This window comes from Lissotriton vulgaris, chromosome 6 (genome assembly GCF_964263255.1).
Source record: "Lissotriton vulgaris chromosome 6, aLisVul1.2, whole genome shotgun sequence".
NCBI classification, from domain to species: domain Eukaryota; kingdom Metazoa; phylum Chordata; class Amphibia; order Caudata; family Salamandridae; genus Lissotriton; species Lissotriton vulgaris.
In genome coordinates, this window is record NC_141694.1 from 1,269,051,871 (window position 1) to 1,269,079,759 (window position 27,889).

Consider the following 27,889-nt stretch of genomic DNA (forward strand, 5'->3'; position numbering starts at 1 on the left):
TTAAGTGCATTTTAGTTTAAAAGTAAGTAGAATAGAAAATTGAAAACTGAAACCCCTAATGCAAATTAGAATTGAGTGAGAGTTTATGCACCCACAAAGAACTGTGGGGCATATTATCAAGGGGGTTTATCTCAGATTTTTTGGCTTTAAAAGCCAAGAAAGCAGCGATAAAATTATCTCCCTATTACCTAGCTGTCGCTAACACCAGTTAGCGACAGCTAGTAGGAGATAGCGACCATCTTGGGCCCCACTTTGCATGTCAGTGATATTTATCACTAATGACATGCAAAGTGGGCGTGCCAAGATGTTAGCGACTGGAAACAGTGGCTAACATCGCTATCTCCTATTACCAACTTTTGGAGATATTCACGCTAAGCGCGAATATCTCCAAAAGCTAACACCTGCCCTGAGCAGTTCTTAGCCATGTTATCCAATGGGAGGTGGATAACATGGCTAAGAGCATTAGCTCGGTAATGCATGAATATCGCTGACTTTTCAGCGATATTCATGCATTGCGGCAGATTTTTATCGCATTTGCGATAAACCTTGGTAATACCAAGGTTTATTTGCGATAAAAATCGCTGCAGCTTAGCGGTAAATTTTTGTCTCTAACCAAGCAATAGCGATAATTATCGCTATTGCTTGGTAATATGCCCCCCAATTTTCCACCTTTTGGTTTGAAATTTGCTGAACGTCATTCTCATTATTGAAGGTTTGCTCATTAGGAAATATACAGTGGAGTAACTGTGGTTTGGTAAATCAGAACATCATTACAATTTGACATAAAATAGATGCAGTGAACGTGGCAATCAAAGCCTCCTCTGAAAACACCAGTAATACTATCAAATGGATTTTCTTATAAGATTTAAGTTTATCATAATTGTTAAGGCCTCTTGCATTTCCTAGTGGCTCAATAGCTGGATCTATACATTTTACGAGATGGCGAATGAGATGGTGATCTATGCCTTGAAAGCATGATGACATGGCTTGGCTACTCAACCAAATGTTCATATGACTGCAATTGAGATTTCCATATGTTAGTTAGACCAGTACAAATGCAGATTCAAAGCATTAGAAATTTAGGGGCATACCCTCAAGCAGCAGTGATAATTATCGCTGGCTGCGTCTAACGTGCATATTACTAACGCCGTCTATCGCCGGATTCTATCGTCCGGTTAGCGCACTATTACCAACGCGCATTGCCGAGGCGATAGAAATCGTGGCAATAGCAGCGGAAAGATGCAATATCGCAGGAATTCCAGCAATATAAAACTGTGTTAGGGAAAACATTGTAGATAGGGAGATGTGGACTCAGCATGACAATCTACCTCCCATGATAGCTATGGCTAAGTAGGAAAAATAGCAGGCGTAAGAAACCGGCAATATACCCGGTTAGCGCTACTTTTTATGTCGCTAGGCGGATTAGCGATTTACTTGTTAATAGGGGGTAGCTGTGTTAGCCATTATTTTCGCTGACTTACAGACAGGAACGCCTACCTCGCATCTCATGCGAGGCGCAAAGGAAATGGGTGCTAAGGCATGGATTCACACGTTAGCGTGTCCATGCTGATAGGGCGTTACAATTATCCCTGCTTTTCCCCGAAAACGGATGCAAAAGCGGTGATAATTGTTTTACGCCGCCTTAATGATATGCTCCTTAATTTTGTATCCACAAACCCTGCAGTGCTAATCAAAGTGTCTTATGTCAGGGCACCATCTTCCATTTAATTCATCAATCAGAAGCAGCTAATATGGAATCGAAGAAATTCTGTTTCTGAATTGGTCATCAGATAGGTACTATGATAGTATTAAAAATCTGGAGTTTCATAAAAGGTAATACCAGATTTTGATCATTTGTCTCTTCGCATTTTTTCGAACTTGTCCCCAAATGATTTTATTTAAGCATGCTCTCTTAGGTTTATTTAAAAATTTTAAAAAAGCTGTTAATGCTTCTCTATACTACTTGAATAGTGAACTGCATTAAGATTCTCTCGAAAGTTTGTATGCATATTGTTTTCTGGGTTATTTAAAGTCCAAGCTTCCAGTTTGGCATATACAAAGTATGCTACTAGTTAATAACACTTGTTCTATTTCCCATCTCTAGTTGACAGTTTCAGATGATGAGGTCGCAAATCCGGCTTTTTACGATCTTGTTCGAACATCACAAATGAGAAAATGCACTTTTATCCTCATGTATGCCTGGTAAGTCAGATTTTTTTGAAAGCCTCCTTTGTTTTTGTTCATAACTAATATTGAAATCGTTGTTTTAATAGGCTTGGGATTTCTAAAGCCTATTATCATAATGAAGAACAAACCAAAACTATATTATTTAACATTTAAAGAAAAATGTGGTCTTACAGGGGTGTTCAGTTTTATGGGGTTTGTAAAATCTGGCTTGGGTAGATGATGTCCATAGACTTCCTTCTCCCCTATTTTGTTTTCACACTGAGAGAATGATTTTGAGAAATAGGCCTTTTTAGGTATACCAAATCTACAACTGCAGCTAGGTTTCAATAACTACCACTTTCGCTCACCTTAGGAGTTTTGGCTTAGAGACATAACCATAATTATTATAAATGTCAAACTGCTGACTTTTAAAACTGAATTGGTATAACAGTTGTTTTCTTTAGGCATTCCTCGTGCAATGAAAGCAGAAGAGACCCAGCATTGCAGATTTCTGAAATATGGAAGACATGCACAGTGAAAAGCACTGAAACAAGAGGAGACAGTCTTACCACCCAGGCAGAGGAGAGTTAACGTATAATAATTCTGCCCCCAAACCCTGCCTTTGTCCATACAAATTTAGTTGGAAGCAAGCCCATTAGCATAAGGCAATTAAAATGATGTCTAAAATAAGGATTTAAAAACTTAAATGGAGATTTAATAACAGTTTGAAGGTTTGCCCATTTAAGATAAAACGACTCTTACATACTGAAAATCAAATCAGTCATTGACAATTCAATTTTCTGTATAATCTTGTGTCATAATAGTCACAGTTTTAGTTATAAACATACAAAACTAATATATTTCATTTAGACTGACTAAAAAAACTTCCTCTTTGTTATTCCTTGCACTGTTGTGTCCCACCACAGAGACCAGGCCAAATTTTACCTAAAAGACTTAAAAATCACCATTGGGTTTCCAACTGTCTAGCGCCATTTATAAAGCTGTTTAGGGTACCTAAATAATTAGCAAGCAAGAAGTGGTGATCCTTCTTAGCAAAAGCACAGAATGTTTGGTAATATCTCCTTACTGGATCCGTAAATGTTTGACAAAAATAATAGTTTTCATGAGAACATGTTTTAAGTTCCCAAAACAACTGCTACCTTTGGGAACTGGACTTTCTTGTTGTGCTCTGCCAGACTTTGGAATTTCTACGCCGCTAACCCTCTGACTGAAAGAAAATTGCTTCATTTGGGCGATTGCTAAAAACCTGGCTACAGACACACAGAGGCAGTCCTTTCCAGGGAATTACATGAAACATTGAAGGGTTAAACCAGTGGGCAATCCAACCGCAAGAAGTCCGACGACTGCACCGGCTGTGATCAGTCTCCGACTCACTACGCGTACACCAAGGGATGAGGGAAATAGTGATGAAGGGTCGCCGGATGCTTCAAAGCAGAGATACCCACACAGAGGTTGCCTTTGCTCTACAAACTTTTAATCTGTCAACAGAGAAGCAGTGCCAGAGGTGAAGTCTCATGTGGTATCCTCTGGGAGTGCCTTGGGGAGAAGATGAGATAGGAGATGAGGTACAACACACAAAGATAGGTCAGAAGACTTGGAAGAGAAAGGACTGCTTTCCCACCTGGTAGCAGTCTTTGGAAACAAGGAAATAGAGGAGAGCAGAGAGGCTAGCATCCAAATCATTATTGCCCTGGTTCTTTCCAAAATTGAATACGGAAATGCACTGTATCTTGGCCTTCCGCAACATCAGAAGCACCGTCTTCAGATGATTCAGAACCAAGCCGCTATAATCATCTAACAAAAAGATCCACGATGCCACATTAGCCCACTGCAGAAAGAACTCTACTGGCTTCCGGTGGAGCAACGCACTATGTTTAAAAAAGGGTGTATTCTTTTTAGAGCCATTCAGGGCACTGGTCCTAGCTATATTTCACCCAGAATCAGCAAGTATGCCCCCCAGCGCACCTTAAGATCTATGCATCTGAACCAACTGGTTGTACCGAGATTCAGACGTAAACGCACGGGAGGGTCGCGGTTCTCTACGCTGGGCCCGAAACTATGGATCTCACTGCCAATCATGCTGACACTTGAAGAAGACTATGTGCGGTTTAGACAATTGCTCAAAACCTGGCTCTTTACCGCAGCGTATAACTAGACTGCTCCGGTTTTGAAACCTCGCTGCTCAATTCATAGCGCCAAGATACCGATGGTGAACGTGCGCTCAAGAAATATCCATATAACATAACATAACAAATACAGCACATTTGCTTCCCTTCCGTCTGATGAGCAGAGCGTAATCGAGACAACACTACAAACGAGTGGGAGCAGATTTAGAACTCTCTGAAGAGGATGCTGAAGGAGGCTATTATCGTGCCCCACTACTCTTCAAAACAAAGGAGCACAACCGAAGTTAGGCAAACCCAGGGAGAGAAACGCCATTGGCCAGGAGAGGTGGATCCCTCTGACCCAATAGCAACTGCAGGAGGTCGCTGGGAATAGAGTGGAGATAGCAGGGTACCGACTCGGACCTCATTTGCCTTCTTTTGGCTTTATGTCGTCTCCACTACTCCTACCCTTATCATTACTTTAGCCCTTTGAGGTAAGTATCAGGAGACAGAGCCCTGATATGGGACTTAAGCTCGGGAGTAGGTGATCTCCCATCCAAGCTCTCCTTTTCCTTACAAGATTTTAAGAACTTTCTGCAACACTTATGACCAACAGGGGGAGCAGAAGGAACCCCCTGAAGCAACCACCTGTCAAGCGTAGGAGGAATGGCGAGGCAAAATGGAGCATGTGATAAGTGCCAGCTGACCTTATGGCAGCGTCAGGAAATCAAACAGAGAGATTGATAGAAATACTAAATGAAAGCACAGAGGAGTACATTGAAATCCCAAAAGAGATTCCAGTGAACAAGAGAAATGGGTTTAAACCTAAAACATGAGGTGAATGAAGAAAAAAAAGGACCAAAGCTAGCCACAGGGCCCTCATGCTCAAAACCCAAGTAACGGACAGATTTTTGTTATGCCACAAATAATGGCAAAGAGGCCCAAACTGAGAAGCTAGACAGAATATTGCCAGTTATCAACGCCTCAAGGGAAGTACTAGAGACAAAAATAGACACTGTAGTGGTGGACTTAAGCCTCAACATAGAAGATCCAAACAAACTTTGAAAAGGGTGAAACAGCTGAAAATGCTATCAGAGGTATTCAACCAAGCATCCAGAACATGACATTTCATGTAAAGGAATTCTCAGAATGAATAAGCTTCCTGCAATACAGGGCAGAAGGGTAGTCAAGGCAAAACATAAGAATTGTGGGTCTCCCTGGGAGAATGGAGGGAGTGAACATAGTAGGATTTCAGAAATCAGGGACAACAATGGAGGAAGCAGCCTAGAAACTCTCCACATGTTATGCCTTTGAAAGAGCTCAGAGGGTGCATGCTCAGAATTCTCCTCCAGCGACTCCGCACAAACCAAAATAGCAAAGCATTACAACAACAGGGACATCATATTGAAAGAAGCATAAACTACAGGGCAACACAGTTGGAAATGCTACAGTGAGAATTTCCCCAGACTGTACTGTGGCGGTCCAGCAGCAAAGCTCCTTTTTCTTAGAAGTAAAAAAAAACTGAGAAACAAATGCATATAGTACATACTACTCTTCCCAACTGCACTAAAGGTGATCAAAGGGTGTAAGTCCTGATCTCTTTCCTGACCCCAAAGAAGTGTGGGACCAGATGGAACAAAATACAGCACCCAAGGTGGTTGAGCATGTGCAAGAACACCGCCTTGGAAGAAGGAGGAGGAAAACACATCAAAGGCCAGAGGGGGAGGGGTTAGAAACATCCATGATGGAGCAGATACAGGTTAGCAGAGAGGCAGTTATTGCAGCAGTGGTAAACAAAGATGTATGGAAATCGCCTTGAAAAACAGAACACAACACCAGAAGCATCTAGATCGGACCCAGAATTGGAACAAGTGACACAGGTAGAGGACAAACTATCTGACATCTCCCCAAGACACATAACGATTTATGAGGTCTGCGAATATTCCTCCGACAATGTAATAAGATGCTGACACTGACAACATGAGGTACAAACCCCATAACTGACCAATATAAAGATGAAATACATTAATCAAAATAATTATTTTGAAATTTGAAGAGATCACCACAATTTGGTGTGACAGCGTTGGGGTGCCGATGAAGATAACCTTCTATTGAGACTTGGCTGGTTCCCTTCCCGAGTTGCTTGACAAAACAGTTAAATCTGTAAGAAATACCATAAGACTGGAGTTGTTTGTTCTGATAGGCAAGAGGCCATTGCCAGAAGGCTCTGGGTGGGAAGTTGAGATGGTGAAAGTTAATTGTTGTTATTAACCTGAGCGAAACTTATGCTAGCTACAACTAAGGGTGTGTTGGAGCTTGTGGTTCCTAAGGTTCCTTTCGATGGATGCAAAGCAAACACAAGGAGAAGATTTATGGAGCACTGAAACCTTTCAGACACTCACCCCCCATCACTATTAGATCGTTCTTTAGCTCACTTCGCCACCCCAGTTCAGAACCAGCCATATGCTGATCAGTCTTGACACTGTTCCTCATGGGAAAGGTTCAGTCCGAACTGCCAAGCCAGGTCTTCCATGGACCGGAAACAACGAGAAACAGGGTCAAGACTGAACGATGATGGATTTAACCCAGATCTAATAGTGACTCGGGGTAAGTGTCTGAAAAGTTTTAGTGCTCCGTCCATCATCTCCTTGTGTTTGCTTTGTTCTCCCTAAGTTGGCAGGGTATGCCCAGACGTGGTGAAGTGAGCTAATGAATGATTATGGATTCAATCCAGATCTAATAGACATCACAAATCACTGATCTTCACTTTTAGGTGGGCTGAACTAGCCCCACCATCCCCACATGGAGGTGAGAGAATGCTTTCAACTCCATGTGAGGAATATATTTAATGGTGGCACTTAGACATATGGAATTTGGAAGAATTATTATTTGAAGGATGTTTTTGCTTTAGGTAATGTGCATACCGGACAGATTATGTCAGAGCCCTGTAGAATCGGTAGGGGCACCAGACAAAGGATTTGTCACCCCTAATATTTGCAATTGCCGGTGAACCATTTGCATGCTTACATGTCAACATGGGGACCGTGCAGAGTATACAGAATCAAAAGATATGACGTGCCATATTGCTGTATGCCGACGATATCTTGATATGCCCTAGATATGTCAGTGCATCTATGAACGCTTAGGGGTCGATTCCGATCTCGTAAGGAAAGCATCCCAACCGAATCGGGTCCGGAATACTATCCGTACGACTCGGAGCACTGGAGTCCAACCAAGCGAGTGTGATGCATCCTTATGCTGATGGACTCGGTTCCCTCAGACTCCTATTGAACTCTATGGGAGCCTGAACTGAACGCATAAAGAGCAAAAAGAGGTGGGTGAGGAAAAGCCTACACCCTGTGGCAGGCATCCCATCGTGCCTGCCACGCTGTGCATGCTTGGATCGGGGATCGTGGGACCCATGGGCAACCCCTGTGACCAAATTGGAGGGCCCAGGTTGAAGGGGGGCCTGCAACGGCCTCCTAAGTCCGATTCTGACAGCCGTTTCGTCTCGTTGAGTCCGAGTCGATACAGATGTCCGAATCGTGCATCGTACTCGCTTGTTTGGAATCTGGCTCCATTGCGCAGCACAATTCATATGCCTTGGGCATCTCCTCTGCCACCTCTGTTCCCTTACAAGGTTTAATGACCAACCTGGTTTTGAGAGTTCCATGTAGGATTCTAGGATGCATGTCCTAGATGACTAAAAAGTTCAATTTTCAGGAAATTAGTTGCCCGGATATTATCCAGAACGTTATAAAATATATGTAGTGTGCTGGCCAATGGTTCATTCTAGAACACTGTGGCAGTACATTGGGTTCCTTGTTTGGATTCCTGATGTGCTGACATTCTTTAGAATACTGGTGTTGTTTGATAGTTAAGGGAGTGGTGACAGTTGGTGAGATGGTGCATGCGAGCAGCCTGGGGTGGGTCAACCTTTTGTGTTCTTGACAAAATAAACTATGGGCCGATTCACAGAACTAACTTAAGACAAAATCCTAAACTTACTACTTTTGGTATTCACAGAAGGCATTTAGTAGTAGTAAAGTTAGGATTTTGTATTAAGTCTGTCTTAAGTTTGTCTTAAGTCTGTCTTAAGTTTGTCTTAAGTCTGTCTTAAGTCTGTCCTACTACTTTTGGTATTCACAGAAGGCATTTAGTAGTAATAAAGTTAGGAGCTTGTCTGAAGTTTGACTTAAATTTGACTTAAGACAGTCTTAAGATAAACTTAAGACAAACTTAGGACAGACTTAAGACAGACTTGAGACAGTTTTAAGACAAACTTAGCACAGACTTAAGACAGACTTAAGATAAAATCCTAACTTTACTACTACTAAATGCCTTCTGTGAACACCAAAAGTAGTAAGTTTAGGATTTGTCTTAAGTTAGTTCTGTGAATCAGGCCCACCGTGTTCTCTCCATGTTGCTTACTCCCTTTGTTATTATACCATATCTGGATTCTTACAAGGAACCTTCTACAGTTCACTGAGAAAAATCGTTATGTTTTCCAAGCAGGCAACATCTCTCACCATTCAAGGCTCCTTTCCCAGGACTTGCTGAAAATGCTGCATCACAAGCAGAAGGTCGAAAGATAAGATGCGTATATATGGTGTTCTGATTGACATAAAGGTGTAGAGCGCTAATTCCAACAATGTGGACAGACAAGATCAAGTACATAAGTAAAATATCATCACTAACGTCAAAATGAATCCATCATCCTTGACGTAACCTACATCTTCATGTCAAGGCTGCTGTCAAATACGAAGCCTAGTTAGCACAACCTCTGAAAAAATAAAAGGTTGACTCCATTATTGAGTGAAGGCTAAATCAACCAAGGTTCATTAAAGTTTGATTTTCAAACATCTGTGCCACACATTCGGCTACTCCTTATAGCCAACACCAGGATATCATAAAGGACGGATGTATGACGTTACAATGCCTGCTTTTACCACACATGCCTTTACAACGCGGTTTTTACAGCGCATGCCTTTAGAACGCATAGTGCTTTGGGGCGCTGGATAGTGAATAGTTGAATTTACTATTCCAACTCCAGTCCCCGTGGATAGTAGGGAAAGTGTTGGATAGTAAATTAAACCTATTCCCTATCCTAGAGCGCCCCCCGGCGCAATGGGTTGTAATGGTTTGCGTTGTAAAAGTTGCGTCATAAAGGCACTGCATGGTAAAAGTTGCGTTGTAAAGGATGTTTCCCTAAAGGACATCTAGAAGTGTGACATAAGATGATGGGCCAATTGCCGACATCCTCTATTGATAATATGGATTCAGGAAGTTAATGATGTAGGCAGATACATGTGCCCAGATGATAAAAGAAAACCCTGACTTGAAAATTAAACATCTGCCTGTGGACGCATTGCCGAATCTGTCAAATAATATAGTTAACAAAAATCCTTGTTAGTGGTAGGCACTGGATAGTGTAGGTTTATAGTTAGAGTAATGTCTCACTTTACACGTTGTCTCCATTGGAAATGGGTATTTATGATGGGTTTTTTTCCTTAGAAAGTTGCTCTCTAGCATTGTATCTGTCATTTTGTCCAGCAGCAGATGCTGAACCCTGTGTTCATCACTTCTTACGCATTCAATTAATTTCAAAGGAACTTCAGTCAGTTTTGGAAAGCCAGCTCAGCCAGGTGTTCCAAAATTGTGAAAACCTTCAAATCTGTCTTTCCGGAGAGCTGAAGTCCACCTCATATTCTTCATTTAATAGCAGACACAGTGGCTCCCACAGTCTGTGAGCTAGGCAGTCGTTCCTCTGAAGAAGGCATGCTTTTGACTAATTGGAAAAGGCTAGCATTATCCCTCTGCTGAAGAATTCATCATTGTATTACATGGTGTTAAAGCATTTATAGATCAATATCTCTTCTGCCTTTCTGCACCAAGCTCACAGAAGAGAGATCCATATACATATCTCTGAGTTTACCTTCAACAACCTGCTGTGTCAACAAGCTTGGGCAGGCTTTTGACCATTACCAGAATTGAGGTATCTCTGTTAGCTGGCCAAAGTTAATTATGCACAATCTTAGGCGAAGGTGGTGTTCCTGTTCTTATTCTTCTTGACTTTTTTGCTGCCTTTGACACTGTATCTCAGAACACTATGGTGGCAAAGCTGGGGAGGTAGGAATCAGGGGCAGGGCCTTAGACTAGATTGAGACATTTCTATTGGACGGTAGCCAAACAGACATTAATCATGCCTCCTATAAGATTTAGGGTGCGTCCTGTCTCATGTGGTGCTCCCCAAGTATTTTCCCGGAGACCCACACTCAGCAGCACATACCACCTAACATGCACGTGTAATGCAGATGACACTCAACTGATCATTAGGCTTAATGGTAAAACCAAAGGCTCACCAACATTTCCTTTTAACTGTCTTAAGCTTAACTCAGACAAAACCAAGGCATAGTGCTATGTGGCTCTCCATCTATATGGACGTCCAGGTGGCGGCTTGACCCTTTGGGTCAATGTGGACTTCCCTCCACAACCATAAAAGATCTTGGAGTCCTGTTTTAGGACATGCTTTCCTTCAAACCTCAGTTATCCAATATCTCGGCATCCTGCTGCTTCCTTTATAAAGCATTGCGGAACATCCTGTCCTTCCTACCAAAAGAGACAAATTAACCTGTTAATGATGCAATCGTAGGGCCCAGAATTGATTATGCAAACGTCCTTCATCAGGGTCAACCCCACATACACCACTCATCAACTTCAAGTTGTGCAGAACGCAGTAGTCAACTTGTTCTCAATCTGCCGCATCCCCCTCTATCTCAGGACATCTCACAGCCTTAGTTGTGAATGTGCTGGAGCTTACTAATTATTCTTATATTTGGGATGGTTGCACAGGTCATGTTTTCCACTGTTCATGACCTAGTTGATGGTGATGTCACAAGTTCTGCTTCTTCATCATCCTGTCTTTATCAGCTGAATGGTGTACTATATACTGTAACATTTTTATGATACTTTGCTTAAGGAACATTTTTTAACAGTCACATTTCTTTTATTTCTATGGGTATTGTAAAGCTTGCGCAATGTGCTATGTGATGGGCAAGATTTACTTACCATTCTAAAGGCCTGGGTGCACAGTGCTAAACTGTAATGCGAAAAAGAAGTACAAGCGAATAAGGGCCTTGCTCCTTGAGATGTCAGTGCAAATGGCTGCCACTGCACAGTCAACCCAGACCTGATCGTGAGGCCAACTGTTCATCACCTACACCAAACCCTGCGAACCCATTTCATCGACACCAAGTACTGACCTTGGCAAGCGGATGATTTGGTTACTTTTTCCTTTTATTTTATGGCATACGCTTGCAATAAAAAATAAATCATGACACCAAAATCTTGCGTCTTATGCTTGTGATAAATATTTTACATTTGAAAGAAAATGCCCTGAGACCTGTAGGTGACCCGGCGCTATATAAACCCATAATAACAATAACAACAACAACAACAAAATTGAGCATCACACAATTTTAATAATATTTTGTGTATGCTTCCAAGCAAGCAGGTGTACTTAGAACAGGTATATAAGTCTTTTTAGTTTTAATAAGCACCACAGAAAAAAAATTATTCTCATGAGCGCAAAGAAAATTAACTTGAATTCGGGGATCGGACAGAGAGCAAAAATAGCCCCGGACACCAAAAAGAAAGCGGGCCCCCAAAAGTAAACTAGATAGCTAAAAATGAGACCCATGTTTGCAAATTTGGGCAGTTTTTAACTTTTAAAGATACGCAGTGTAAGTGTTTCGCAGTGTAAGTGTTCAACGACAATGAAGCAGAAAGAAGGAGGACTTGGTTCAGGGCCGCACTGGGAATCAAAACCTGCCCTCGCAAAGTGCTCGGCCGGCCCCCCTGGGGGGAGGTTGGGGGGTGCCACCGAGCTATTGCCAGGGCCGGTATTCGGACGATTTTGTTACAGGGCCGATTAAACGTCCCTGTAACAAAAACAGCCCGCAGTTCCCAAAACCGGCCCCCACCCATGTAGCGCAGGGGGGATTGCCCAGTGCCCGCAACGGCCAGTCCAGCCCTGACTTGGTTGCGAAAGTGTGGGAAGAAAAACTATACTGGGGGCGCTAGATAGTGAATAGTTTCATTTACTATCCCAACTCCAGTCCCCGTGGATAGTAGGGAAGGTGTTGGATAGTAAATTAAAACTATTCCCTATCCTAGAGCGCCCCCCAGCGCAAGTCATTGTAATGACTTGCGTTGTAATGGTTGCGTCGTAAAGGAACTGCATTGTAAAAGTTGCGTTGTAACCGCTGTTCCCCACATAGGCAGCATCTATAACCTACCACAGCACCTGTGTTCTACACTTGGCCCACACTATCTCATTTAAATATTTAGGTGCCATTATTACATGTATACAGAAATACAACTGAACTTGGGAGCCATTGATCAAATTTCATTGACAACACCCCCTGACGGCCCAATTTGTGGACTAGAATCCAAACCCTACCTGGAAGTCACTAATCCAATTTCACCAACACCTTCTCTAGCATGCTGTGTTTTTTTTTATTTTCTAAACATGAAAAAGACGTTAAACACATTTTAAATGTATGAATATGAAAATATTCCAATTATAATGATTTCTATCACATTTGCTTGGTTACTTGCTTTTAATGAAAGAATTGTTGTCTTGTTTTTAAGGTTTACAAGTGCTGTGGTTTATCAAGGGCTGGTCATGCGCCTGGGAATTGTATCAGGAAGCCTGTACACCGACTTCTTCATCTCCGCAGTGGTGGAAGTGCCTGCCGCTATCCTCATCTTACTGAGCATAGACCGCATTGGAAGGCGCCTTCCCTTCGCGCTGAGCAATCTAGTCGCAGCGGTGGCTTGCCTGGTCACAGCAGTCTTACCAGAAGGTAAGTGCATGCATTTGACTGCGGGTGCCCTAGCTAAAGTGGACCCCTGATATACGTGTATTGGGTGGTAGGGTAGACCAGGTCCATTGCACATCCGAATAAACTACACAATAACTGCAAGATTTTCATATCGAGGGTAAAGCTGTGGAGTTCGCAGGAAGAGAGAAATATGAAGAATACCGTAGGAGTGAACCATATTGGAGTGTTACCCACAAGTTCATAAATAGTCTAGCCTCAAGATTTTCCCATGTTTCAATTCACAGTGTTTGTTTAAATAATTTGTATTAGCTTCATTAAATTGACCTTAGTGCAATAGGGACAGGCATATAAGACAGATCATAAATGACGTGCACTACATATACAGTTATTTGCTTTAAAAAGGTACACAGATAATTATAATAAATAGATTCAAGTATAGGTTAAAAGGGAGAAATACCCAGATTACTATAGTTTACAGATTAAAAGTGATAATCAATATATCTCATATGACATGCATCCACAAGCATTCAAGCATATTCCAACTACTGTAAATTTCATAGATATCTTAGATCTACTAAAATTACTACAATACAACTATAACATCAATCCCTCCACCCAGAGTTACCCTTAATCAAGAAAAGCATTAATAAATAAAGTGTCAAATATTCCACAGTGTTGTTTGGCACTGAAATATTACAACAATTGGCCATACCATACCGCATCACCCCTCCCCATTTAACAGCCTCCACAACTTCCTACAAACACTTCTCATCCATATTTAATATCCACATTCCACTGGTATGTAACTTTATTATACAGTACGCATCAACACTTCAATTACACCAAAATGCATCACCTTACATCACTCCACACTCCCATACCACCATTTCCTCAAGCATTCAAAACCAAACGTACTGCATATCACCACTGATCATTCACACAATACCAAAAAGATATCCAGCAGGAAAACAACTGGCAAAACACTCTGTTATCAGCATCACTGATGATTTCAGGGTCCCCTGATCATTTTTCTGCAGCTGGCATCTTGCAAATCGATGTCAGATCAGTTTGCCCTGGTGAGGAAATCTACATCTCCAGACACAGGCCTGTATCATCCAGCTACTTGTTGACTGATAGCACAGAAGAACCTGATTTCAACCATGCAACCATCAAGGTATCCATGATGGGGTCTTTAATGGGCGCTAGGTGCTCGGATGTCACCAGCCCAGTTTGTAGACTCTCCTTCAGATTATTTGTCTTAGTCTAGGGAAACTGCAATTCCAGTATTTTAGCTGCTCGCCCAACCACCAACACAAATGAAATACTTTCTTCCATTGGTGGTCCAAGCACTGAGTCGAGCTCAGTTCCAGGGGATGTGCCAAGCACACCGTCAATTTGTAAGTCAAGATATACAGCATCAGCACTGTTCTGGTGCAGGATCAGAGCCAAATTTAGACTGGAGTCTCTGCTGCTGATAGTTGCATTACAGAAAAGACGTCCAGTTAGAATTAGGCAGCGTTACTAATTGCACTTTAGTAATGTTATAGCGCAGCATTGGACAAGCTCAAGTTTGTGGTCTGACATGGGTGCCATGGAGCCAGCATCGATGCGTCAGAAACCATCATGGACTTCGGGGCTGTCATGCAAGCTTGTTCCAGCGTTGGTACAGGCCTCGTAACAGGTCCCAGGGAAAAAAACTGTGTTTGGTGAGGATGTTGTCTCAAATGTAGGGCAATTGCAGTTCTAGTAACTCAGCTGCCTTTCGAACCACCATCGAAAATTAAGCTCTTCCCTCCATTGGTAGCACAAGTAGAGATGTTGCTACAGGTCCAATAACAGGTCCCAAGGGACTGTGTTGGGGGATAACTCACTAAGTGGTAACCCAACTAGAGGTCCCTGCAGCTCTGGGGGGCCCAAAGACACACCAGGGTGAGCCCAAAGTATATTAAAAAATTTGCAGCATAGCGTTCTTGAATGCCTTCACTGCTACAAGGTCGACAATGCCCCAGGAAACTGGGCATGTCACGTCTAGATGAGGAACCAGGTCTGAAGGCACAGAGTTGGAAGGAGTGCAGCTTAGCTCTTCAGACCCTCATGTCTTCTCTTTGAAACAAAAGTGGGAGGATGGGGTCAAGTCCCTCTTCACTGTCTTGTACTTGTGTTTTGACTGACGATTTTGAACAGGAAATGCAGCACTTGTGGTACAGCCTCCTGACCAAGAACTGGGCTAAAAGACCTTTAAGATATCTGTGACTACTACTTAAACTTATCTATGTACAGCTTGATCTCCTGGTCTTGAATCACTTTTGGGGGCATTAGAGCGCATTGGTCACACAACTGGAGCTTTGACCGGAGCCAAAGCCCAAAGACACACCTCTGTGTATGACTGACATCTGCTTGCGGCAGCCACGGCACAAGTTAAAGTCTGGTATCAGTGGGGGCAATGTACCCTAGCACAGTGTCTTGAGAATTTTGAAATGGTTAAAATACTGATAAAGTTGTGAGTAGAGCTCTGGATCCACATCAGAAGGAAAGGAACTGACATCAGTGTGCAGGGTTGGTGCTTATATGTGGCTTTACTGTATTAGTTCATCTGAGGTACAGAACCAACACACTACACTACTGCCCTGTGCACAGCAGCACTGGTGGAAACCTCTACTGCTCTAGTCTGGTGCCTGGGGATAGTCAAAAGGTGAGAAATCTGCAGTTACGAACATCCATCAGAAGACGCGTTTTGCATCCTCGCAACAGGCCACTTTAGCTCTTGCAGACAGCACTGTAATAAATATGGAGATGTTATTGCAGAAGAATCTTGCCTCCAAGTCGTCATGTGTAACAAAAATATATAATATTTGCACACAATAAAAAATGAGATTGAATCAGTGTTAAAGTGTAAAAATCATTGTAATGTACAAGTGGAAATGACATGTTACCAGCAAAAATTAATGGTGTGAGAAATTTGCACGATGTGTATTGCACAAAAAGTTCTAATAAATGACATGAAACTATGCTAAGTTGGAATCTGGCATGCAGCACTTTCGTTTTATGTGAATTGCTAAAATAAATATGTTTTAGTTTAACAGCACGCACTTTTTGGTCACTCAAAAAATGTTTGTTTTACGTCATGCACGTTATACACAGCATAATTGGCACAGTGAAAGATGTTTGTTGTACATTCATGTTATGGATTGCATGTTTCACATGGTTTAATGGAACACTTTAGGTTTCTGTTTTATGAGATTTTCTATGATCTTGATGGGCTTATATTTACATGTTAGTTACCCCTGAAGAAGGACACACTGTGAATTCTATTGTGCTATAAGATAAAACCTAGCTAGGCATATCATTAGAATTCAAAGGTTGGAATCACGTCGCCTCCATTGTGAATTTGAGAATTATTGAACGTTATGGAATGAACATGGAATATTTGGACTAAAATCCAGTCTGTGTTTGTTGACCTGTGAGACTTATACCTGTATTGCTGTGCAGCTTGAGATAGTTGCGTGCCGTTGCACCAGTCAGTTTTAGAATTTCATTTGTGCCACCGGGGCAGAACAAGCATCAAGTCTGCACACGGAACATTTGTCTTTGAGCACCCTTTAATCTGTTGACATTGAGGACATTTGGAGTGCATTCCATCATGTATCTGTGGGATATCCCCATCTTTTTGGCACATACAAAAATCAGGAGAAGCACCCCCTGTCCTTCACTGCCTCAATGCTTGTGCACAAAGGGCACTTGCTACTAACTAAAGGCACCAAACTGTGAGTCTCAATCAGATGAAGTCTGTACAAAGCAGGCGGGACAAGAGGGTGGTAGGGTTCAATGTGAAGGGGAGGGCATCACCTTGTTGAATGATCAACAGCAACCAGCTTGCCAGCCGGGCAGGAAAAAAAAATATTCTGCTCTCTACCAGTTGTACATACCATGGGAGAGATGAAAGGGCTCTGTTGCAGCTGTGTCAGGATAGGAGGAAGAAGAGGACTACTGTCCCTTGTGGTGCCCATGGCCACTGCCACCACAGCTACACCCTGTTGAGACACAAAAGGGTTGTGTTGGCTGTTGTAAGGAGTTTAAAGACCGCCTCTGGTGATAACGAGACACAAAGGGGCATATTCTCAAGAACATGTGATAACCATCGCAAAAGTAACTTAACGCAACTCTCAACATCACAGTCTATAACCGAAAAATTACACTATGTTGACAAAGCATTCTGAACATGGCGGTACCATCTGATAGTCTCCAGGTAATGCGCCAAATGTCCGCGTTAAAACCAATGCCACTCCGCAAAAATGCGAAATGCAAACACAAAAAAATCCTGCGATGAGGCCAATCGCGGTACAAAATGCAGCGAAAATCAGTGACAGGCCTGCAAATCCGACGCATCTGGTGGGAAGATGCACAATAATAACAACAGAAACAACACACCTGAAACAATCCAAAGCGCGTAGCAACATGGATGCAACCTGACCAAACCCCACAACCACCACAGACCACCAGCAAGGAGCTACGGGGACGTGGACGGTCAAGGAGAAGAGGGACAGGAAGACGGGGTGCAGTCTGCAGCAAAACCATATCAGCATCACGGAGGTAACAGAACACAACCATCAAGTAACCCACAAGCAGTCCACTGGGAACGCAGTCGGAGTGTCGAGGAGGCCTAGAGGCGCATGAATGAAGTGAATAACTAAACCAGACACAAACCCACTGCCAACAGGAAGGCATCAATGGCGACAGGAGGTGGGAGTCCTGCGCCACAGGAGGAGGGAGTCCTGTGCCACAGGAGGAGCTGGAGGAAATGGTGGCCACAGTCAACAGTGTGGAGACGGTGCAAGGAGTAGGGAGTATGGACACAGCTCGAGAGGACCTGACACAACATCAACAGAGTGAGTAATGACCAGGGACTGGGTTTACAAGGGCAGATGTGCACAATTACACACATGTACAATGATGTGTAGCACACTGCACACCCACAATGACCCTGGATCATGTCCCTGATCCCTATGGCACACTTCAGCACACACACATTGCAAGAACAGCACACCCGCATTGACAACAATGTGGTACAATGCACAATCCCGACACTGCAGAACAGAGGAAAAAACAGGCTCTGCACACGCACAGAATCAGGCTCACTACATCTGACAGATCTGGAAACTGTGAAATGGAAATGTACGCGTACAACCTCACATCCGCCATGTAGTCCAAATGTACACAGTCCCGCATCCAAATCCTGCAACTCCCAAACAGTCATATTGTACATTGTCAACATGCATCTCCCCTTCACATTGCAGAGGGACACACAACACCTCCAGCAGAGCACAGAAGACCACACATCAGTGATGCTGGAGAGGACCACCACACCTTTGGCACCGACGCCCTACAACAGCCCATGGAAATACCACGAAACCCACCAACAGGACCAGGGCAGCCAAGCTACTTAGAGGAGAACACAGACCCTGCATCAGATCACACAGCAGGAAGCACCCGCAAGCATGGCTCTCACAACACTTCACCGACCCACACATGGCACCCCAATGCCAGGTGTCAGAACGCCAAAAGTAGGTGGCCGAACAGGTGCGGGTGGGGTCCGAACCAATGGAAGACGAACTAGATCACATACGTGGGTGTCTAATACCCTTCAGGGACCACCTACCCCGCACAAAGGAGACCCACAATGCATGCCATAGAGACACATGCAGATACACATTCCCAGTACAGAACCACCCCCAGGGGCACGCAAATATCAGTCAAACACCCATGTTGGATCTGTGTACGACGGCCCAGGCCACTCCCCTTATGAATTGAGTGGGTGACGACAAAGCTACATGTCCAAGGTCTTACCCGCTGCCTGCGGTGACATGTCTGCACCCGCTGTACACTGCACGATGTAATGTCGTAGGTCCCAGGGCCCTCATGCATACAACAAGACCAAAGGGACACACACAGATATTATGTTGAACTGGCTACGGGCACGTGCGCCCGGCCCCTTTATTGGCAGGTGCACATGTACAGTGACACCTGTGCTGGATGTGTGTGGGGTGAGTGTAAGCCAGCACGCACAGAGTGCTTGGTGCTGGCTACAACTTGAACATCATTAAAATGGAAACTGAAAACATCAGCATAACAGAAACAACTCCTGAGCAATAGGGAGGGAGCCGGAGCAAGTACAGAGGGCACCCAACATGTAACAGAAGTGCCCTTCAGTTGCAGTGCACTGAGGTTAGGGCACTAGAGCTGAGCGCGCACATGTGATGAGAATGAACAGGATTGTGTCAATTCGGGAGATCCCTGATGCTGATGCAGTGGGGTGTGTAAGACCGGCATCATCTTCCTCATCCAAGTCCCAGGTCTCCCACACAGCCTGAGGTGACATTGCCGCACAACCTCTCCACAGCACAAAACTCAATCAGCAACAGTCCATGGGTTGTGGTAGCACTCAGTCAGTGGCACCTGGAGTGCTGAACAGGGGATCAGGCAGATGATGGCATCCATCTTGACAGGTGTGAGCAACTCCTTCTGCCAGTACCACCGTTTCGACTCTGGCAGATGGCGGTTGGAGGTGGTCCTGACGATGGTGGCATGTGCCTCCTGCAGTGATGCAATGTCCGGGCCGGTCTGGACTTGATTTGATGTGTGAGCCCTGGTGGGCCGCATTTGTGGCCGGAGGCAGCGGACAGCGCAGGGCCACAGACACATGGCGTTGATGACACCAAGACCATTGCCTCGGAGGCCATCCAATATCTCAGAAGAAGGGGTCCCGGACCTGACCAGCACAGAGTAAGTGGCCCCGGATGCACAGCGGCCGGCACAGGCACCATGGGATGGTGACTTGCGGTCCACTTAAGTAGGCTATGCGGACTGAGCGGGTACTCGTTGAGGTCCAAGGGGAATGTGGCGGTGGGTTGCGGGGCAGAGTGAAAGTTGTCCTCCAGGGCATGATGCAGAGGTCTGATCTTATCCGGAAACAGCAAATAGGGGAGAGTAAGGCAACAGCCTCATTGCCACCACCAATTCGGTGTCAGCTGCATGAGGATGAAAACTACCCCCTGGTCCATAGACTCAGACTCCACAAATGTTCGACCAGTGAGTGTCCATGAATTTCGGGTAACAGACTTAGTGGCACCGGGACTGAGAGGGGATGCAGTCTGTGAGGATGCCAGCCAGTACACTGATGTGAACTCCGCCATTGCTAAATCAGGACTCTGTGACCTACTGGACTGTAGTATAGGCCGGAGGCAGGGGTCAGCAGTGGCCCACAGCCACGTGTCATAGGTTCGAGATGCACAGAGTTAGTGACACCAGAACAGTTGTTGGTAGTGTTCGATTACCTCAGTAACGATGATCCTTTTTTCCTCCCAAATGCAACGCGTCATCCTCGTACTCTGCCTTTGAATAATAGAAGTCCAGTTCCAATTCTGCGCCCTACTCAAGTGCAATATAGCCTGCGGGCAGTAGTCCGCGTGGGCCCACAGAATCTTGCGGTTATGATGTACGACTAAGTCCTGGTGGTACCACGTTGAAGGGCGCATAGTGACATACACGCAGCCATAATTAATGTGCTCTGCCATGGTGTAAACAAGACTCAGTTCCAAATGTGTGACCTACTCCAGAGCAGCGTGGGCCGCTGCCAGTAGTCCGCATGGGCTCACATGCATGTGTGGTTGTGATGCTGAGCACAGACTTGGTGGCACCACATCGAAGGGAGTATAGTGATTTCAAGTAAGCCGTGAAAATCGTCCTCTGCCATAGTTTATTCAAGACTCAGTTCCAAATGTGTGACCTACTAGTCTGCTGTGTATGCCGGTGGAGTTCGTCAACAAGAATGGAGTTCTGTGCGCCTTGCTTTCGGAGGCCGTGAGGGTCATATCAGGTTGCCTGGGTCAAGGGCATTCGTCTTGGAGCGTGCACCGGCACGTGGTAGGCCCTCTTCGACCCACGCCAGTGTCGGCAGGTGGGCATTGAGGCCTGGGTGCGCAGGGGCGGGTGAGACAGGTTGGGGACTATCGTCCCAGGGTGCAGCAGGCACACAGGATCCAAAATGCATCCAAAATGACAAAGGACACCACCCTTCTTTATGAAAGAGGACCTAACAAAAAATTCTTGTAGACCTTCAAGACAATTGTGGGAAATCTGAAGGGCCTGTGTAGTTTGACAGAGGAACAAAAACAAAGAATGAAGGAATTTCATAGTGACATGAGATCAATGAACCAGAGACTTGAGACATGAAAGTGCAGGCAGAACTCAAGGGTTGCCACCGACCAAACACTCCATACGACACTGGCCTCACTGGAAATAAAAACTCAAGTACTGAAAGGTAAGTGCAAAACGGTTCACGGAGGGAGACCATTCGTTTTCGCCATTTGGGAGAAGAAACAGAATGCAAGGATGTCAGTTCCTATTCTGACTTCCCTGTTTTGCTCAATTTCACCATAAGCAGGACCACCAACTATACCAATAGACAGAGCTCACAGAGTTAGGCAAAAAACAGCAGGGGAAACTCAAGTCAGACCTAGAGAAAATGGTGCAAAAATGACAGACTAGACTATGGAGGATGCCATCATCACCCAGGCTCGAAAGACGAACCTCCACAAGAGTAGGCAAAATGGCACTGTACCTAGATCAGGCGCCAAGCATGCTGCAAAAGTAAAAATAATTTTAACAGTTGACGGAGCAGAAAATTACAAAGCTAATCACCCATGCCTGTTTGCTCCAAAGAGGCATACTGTTTCTGTGGAACTGCTACTAAAGAGCCCTAGAAAAGCTTAGGACAACTACAGGATGACTTCATGAGTGAACCGGGAGATAACGGCAGACCAAGGAACATAATCTGATTGCGACAAGCTGAGACTCTGTAGCCCAATACTGGCAAACCCCAAAGAGACAAATCGGCAAGTAAGGAATCATAAACCTGCAGGAAATGTAATTATGCATAAAATATGCAGAAGTAGTGAGTTCTGATGCCCTACTGAAATGAAGCCAAATGCGAGTTTAGGTAGATGCGGAGTTTAATGTGACCAGTCGTAGAAACTCCCCGGCAGCAACTGCTGATGTTTGAACAAACACTGTTCCACGCAGGGAACGTCATGCATGGCTAAGTCCCAACCAGTTCGCAACACACCTCCCTCTCTACACAATAAAGAAAAAGTTTCTTAGCCTCAACCATTCTTCTGGACATCCCCTCCTTATTAACCACATCCGCGCTCAGAGAATTCTCCTCCTGTGCTCAGATTTACAAAATCCCACGTTTCATGACGAGCTGGGCTCGGCATCAGCGTGCGAGGAGGCTACGCCATGAAAGGCCCAGCTCGTCATGAGCCTGGAAGGGGTTAAGTTTGGAACCCGCCACCCTTCCCCGAAGCAAAGTAAATGGGGCAACTCCAGTACTGATATGAGGAGTGGTTCCCACCACCCACAACATATCGCACACAGCCTTGCGCCAAAACACCCATTCACCAACGCAAGTTGCATGTGTTCTTTGACAACCCAGTTGAAACGTTCAACCAGACCGTTGCTACAGGGGTGGTAAAGGGACGTAAGAATATGTTTGATGTCAGCCTTCTTGAGAAAATTTTGCATTTGGGGGTAAGAGACAGGATGATATTCAACGCTCCTTGCTCATTCCATCCTCGTCGCCAGTGAAATGAAGCCAAATGCGAGTTTAGGTAGGAGCGGAGTTTAATGTGACCAGTCGTGGAAACTCCCCGGCAGCAACTGCCGATGTTTGAACAAACACTGTCCCACGCAGGGAACGTCATGCATGGCTAAGTTCCAACCAGTTCTCAACACCTACATTGTCCTTCACTCTAACCAATGCATAGCCATCGAGGATGAAAGGCATGACCTTGATTACTTTGAATATATCTGCAGCCTGGTTGTAGGTGAGGATGAATAACCAAGAAGCTTGAACCATGTCTTTGGTTGGAATGGCCTTTTCCAGCAATCCATATCCAGTTAAATACACTCATGACAGCTCAGGAGATGAGTTCCAATTTGTTAAATACAAGGAGAAAGTGGGGAAGAGAGTAGATCCAGGTGAAAGTAGTCCATAAATTGAATACCAAAAGATCCAACACACAGAGAATCGTAGTACAAACAAACAGTAAGGCAAACTTTCAACTCCATTAGCACATGTGATTGTTCAAGCTACCATCAATGAATTTTAAGGGCTTAATAATCAAGTCAAGTCAAATGATTTATATAGCGCGCTATATACCCAGAGGGTCTCAAGGCGCTTGAAAAAAGGTGGGGAATTACTTGTCGAATATCCAAGTTTTAAGTTGTTTTCTGAATGCTAGGTGGTGAAGTAGTGTGGCTCACTGGTTAGAGGCGGCAGACCCGAGAGCAGAGGACGGCCCGGGACCAGGGTTCGATTCCCGACGCGGCAGGTTTCTGGACCAGGGTGAGCGGACTCGATAATTCTCTCGCCTCGGTGCCCACTCTGATCAGCGATCACACTCGGCAACTCTGGGCACTAGCTTGCCTCATCTTCACTAACGGCCCCACCAGACCGCCGGGGATGCCTGGTCTCACCCTGGAGATACCCATTAAGGGACCATCTCTCAGGGAAGCCAGGAAGGGTTTCGCAGCGGTCGAAGTGCGGAGGTACCCCTTCGGGAGTGATTCCAGCGCTATATAAGCACACAATTAATTAATTTAAAAAAAGTTCTGAGTGAGGCGAAGGTGAGTGGGAAGTGAGTTTCAGGTTTTAGCTGCCAGGTAGGAGAAGGATCTACCTCCCATGGTGGTTTTGTTGATGCGAGGTACAGTAGCAAGGGCTTGGTTGGAGGATCATAGCTGGCGAGAGGGGGTGTAGAAGGAAAGTCGTGTGTTGAGGCATTCGGGTCCAAGTTCGTAAAGTGCTTTGTGCGCGTGGGTTAGGAGGCGGAAAGTAATCCTCTTATTGACGGGGAGCCAGTGGAGGTTTTTCAGGTGACCAGAGATGTGGTCTTTACGCGGGATGTCTAGTATGAGTCTGGCTGAAGCGTTCTGGATGCTTTGGAGTTTTTTCTGGAGTTTTGCGGTGGTACCGGCGTATAGGGTGTTTCCGTAGTCCAGGCGACTCGTGACCAGTGCGTGGGTGATCGTTTTTCTAGTTTCGGTGGGGATCCAGCGAAATGTTTTTTTGAGCATGCGAAGAATGTTGAAGCAAGATGATGAAACGGCGTTGACTTGTCTGTTCATAGAGAGTGAGGAGTCCAGGATGACGCCCAGGTTACGTGCGTGGTCCGTCGGGATGGGTGCTTTTCCAAGGGCCTCTGGCCACCAAGAGTCATCCCAGGCGGAGGGGGAGGTACCCAGGATAAGGACTTCTGTTTTGTCTGAGTTCAGTTTCAGACGGCTGTGCTTCATCCAATCGGCTACTTCTTTCATTCCTTCATGTTGGTTGGTTTTGGCAGTGTTAGGGTCTCTGGTGAGTGATAGGATCAGTTGAGTGTCATCAGCGTAGGAGATGATGTTGAGGTTATGTTGGCGTGCGATGACCGCGAGGGGGCTCATGTATACGTTGAAGAGGGTGGGGCTGAGTAAAGATCCTTGTGGCACGCCGCAGATGACTTCAGTGGCCTCTGACTTGAATGGTGGGAGGCGGACTCTCTGGGTTCTTCCGGTGAGGAACGATGTGATCCATTTCAGTGCTTTTCCTTGGATTCCGATGTTATTGAGGCGCTGTAATAGGGTGCTATGACAGACTGTGTCGAAGGCTGCGGAGAGGTTGAGGAGGATGAGGGCGACTGTGTCTCCATTGTCCAGTAGAGTTCGAATGTCGTCTGTTGCTGCGATGAGGGCGGTCTCAGTGCTGTGTTTGGCTCGGAAGCCGGACTGTGAGGAGTCAAGGGATTTGTTGGTTTCAAGGAAGGCGGCGAGCTGGTTGTTGATAGCTTTCTCGATGACTTTGGCCGGGAATGGAAGGAGCGAGATGGGGCAGTAGTTTTTGAGTTCGGTGGGGTCAGCTGTGGGTTTTTTCAGAAGGGCGCTGAGTTCTGCGTGTTTCCAGCTTTCCGGGAAGGTGGCGGAGTTGAGGGAGCAGTTGATGACGTCTCGGAGGTGTGGTGCTATGATGGAGTCTGCTTTGTTGAAGATGTGGTGAGGGCATGGGTCTGTGGGGGATCCTGAGTGGATGGAGTTCATCAGGCGGATGGTGTCCTCAGTGGAGATTGTATTCCAGTCATTAAGGATGTTCAAGGGGGGGTGAAGGTGTGGCAGAAGGATGGGTGGGTTGGTCTCCGGGTTGGTTGTCGAAGCTGTTATGGATGTCTGCGATTTTGTTGTGGAAGAATGAAGCTAGGGAGTCGCAGAGGGCTTGAGAGGGGGTGATGTCGTTGGAGTTTGCTGAGGGGTTGGTAAATTCTTTGACGATATTGAATAATTCCTTGCTGTTGTGGGCGTTGTTGTCTAGTCGGTCTTTGAATGCGGCTTTCTTGGCAGACCGGATAAGTTGGTGGTGTATGCGGGTGGCGTTTTTGAAGGCGTCCCTGGTGCTGGTGTTTGGGTCTTTTTTCCAGGCCTTCTCGAGGGAGCGACAGAGTTTCTTGGATTTCTTAAGATCATCGTTGAACCCGGGGGCGTTTTTGCTGCCTAGTTTGATTTGACGTTTTTTCAACGGTGCTAGGATGTCGGCGCTGTTGGATAGCCATTGGGTGAGGTTAATGGCTGCTTGGTCGGGGTTTGAGGAGTGGGCAGGGGGGTTTTGGAGAAGCGATGAGGAGATCTGGTCGATGGTGATTTTGTTCCAGTTTCTTCGCAGAGTAGGTTGAGGATGGTTGTGGGTTGTGGTCTTATTGTAGATAAAGTGAACGCAGCTGTGGTCCGTCCAATGGAGAGCTGTGGTGTGACTGAAGGAGACATGTTTGCTGGAGGTGAAGATAGGGTCGAGTGTGTGACCTGCAATGTGGGTGGGGGTAGTGACAAGTTGTTTGAGTCCGAGGTTAGCGAGATTGTCCAGAAGGGTGGCGGCGTTGCTGTCATTGCTCTTTTCCAGGTGAAAGTTGAGGTCTCCCAATAGAATGTATTCCTCGGAGGGGAGGGCGTGTGGGGTGATAAAATCAGTGATGTCGTCACTGAATTGTGCACGGGGTCCTGGAGGCCGGTAGAGGAGGGTGCCTCTGAGTAAAAGATGCAAAATATGACACTACATTATGCAGCATGATTCGGATGTCCTACTATTACAAGATATCCACCAGCTCACACCCCACCAGTTCAGGATGATTCACAAGTCAAACTCTAAACAATCCTGGGTTTCAGCTGACTCAAAAATGGCAGGGTTGGCAATCATTTCAAGCATAAATTCAGGGAAGATGATGTGGTTAAAGACAAAAAAGGACGATATTTCTGCATCCAGGCACGAATAAACTGAGTACTTTTAACACTTTTAGCATATACGCACCCAATATACAGCAGGATATATTCCTCATTATGTTAACAAGAAAGAGGGCCACATCCGGGAAAAGCAATTGTAGCTGGAGAGTTGAATGTGGTATAGGATCCATAGATGGACAGCAGCAAGTTCAACCTTATAGGAACGAATTGGGAGCATCTGGAAATCTGCAAACAAAGCCAGTTCTACATTAATCACTTTCCAGTGAGTGGCACAATCACCGACTATCTAGATTCAATGAAGTTGGGAACCAGATGGTATTCATCTACAAAGTAATGTCCATACCTCACATAGGGTGAAATTTAGACAGAAAACGGGATTGTCACTGGAACTTATTCTGAGGCATTGGAAGAAAAAGGATGTCATGATTGTCTCAGTAGTTTTACAATTAGGGCATTTCTAGTCCTAGAAAAACTGGCATTAGACAGGAATTAAAACTAAATTCAAATTAATTCGAATTAAAATTTTGAATTTGAATTTGGGATTACATTAAGTAAATGATTCATTATACATTATGAATAAAATTCATAACATACAATGACAGCTTCCGTAAAAAGTATGTCTTAAAATTCATTAGGCATTACTCCAAGACTCCAAACAAAAATGTTTAAATGTAAAAGTGTCATACAAAAGTATTAAAATATTACTTTTAGTAAAATACAGAAATTGTTTGGATGAAAGAAGACCTTGCATACTCTTTGAGATTTTGATCTACTCTTATTAAAAGTTCAGTGAATCGGCAGTTCAAGATCGTTTCCGGAGAGTTAAAGCAAGTGATGACAAAAGGTGTGCAAGATCAAATAACCCGATTATTAAAGGGAACTCTTAAGAGGGTTCTCCTTTCTCTCAGGAGTTTAGAGCAAATGCACAGTAAATGAACAATGTCCTCCACAGCCGACCTACATAGCCAACAGGAGATTGAGTCTTTCTTCCGAAGCCGAGGCAAGGTGTGCAAAAGAGCAGGAAAATTACCAAAACGAAACCGCATACATTTTTTTAATGTACAACGACCATCCTGTCTCCAGATAATACTGTAGTTTGAGGGTTTTGTTTTGTAATCATTTAGCAGCACTCAGCCATGAGATCTATTTGCCAGAGCCGCCTTGTCCTCTGCTGCCGTGAGTTTTTTCATTAAGTGTTTGGTTGATTTTTTTTAGTGAACCTTTAAGAGGCTATCAGGCACATGCATCATTGTAGTCATTTGCGATTTCTTAATTGCGATTTTTAAGGAATAGCAATTAAGCAATCGCAAATGCCTATGCATGTAGAAATCGCTGAAAAATGTGCGATTTCTAACCATTCCTTAATTGCGACTCGCAAATTGCGAGTGGCAATTAAGGAATCCCTCCCCATTCATTCCTATGGGCCTTTGATGC

At 44.7% G+C, this 27,889-nt stretch overlaps 1 protein-coding gene across 1 annotated transcript in view; it reads left to right on the forward strand.

The window, feature by feature from the left end:
• SLC22A3 (solute carrier family 22 member 3) overlaps positions 1-27,889 on the forward strand; it is an 821,636-nt gene that overhangs the window by 604,949 nt on the left and 188,798 nt on the right. Inside the window, exons 6-7 of the mRNA XM_086927388.1 lie at positions 2,105-2,202; positions 12,945-13,159. Of these exons, the coding sequence (XP_086783514.1) occupies positions 2,105-2,202; positions 12,945-13,159 (313 nt within the window). The remainder of the gene's footprint in view (positions 1-2,104; positions 2,203-12,944; positions 13,160-27,889) is intronic.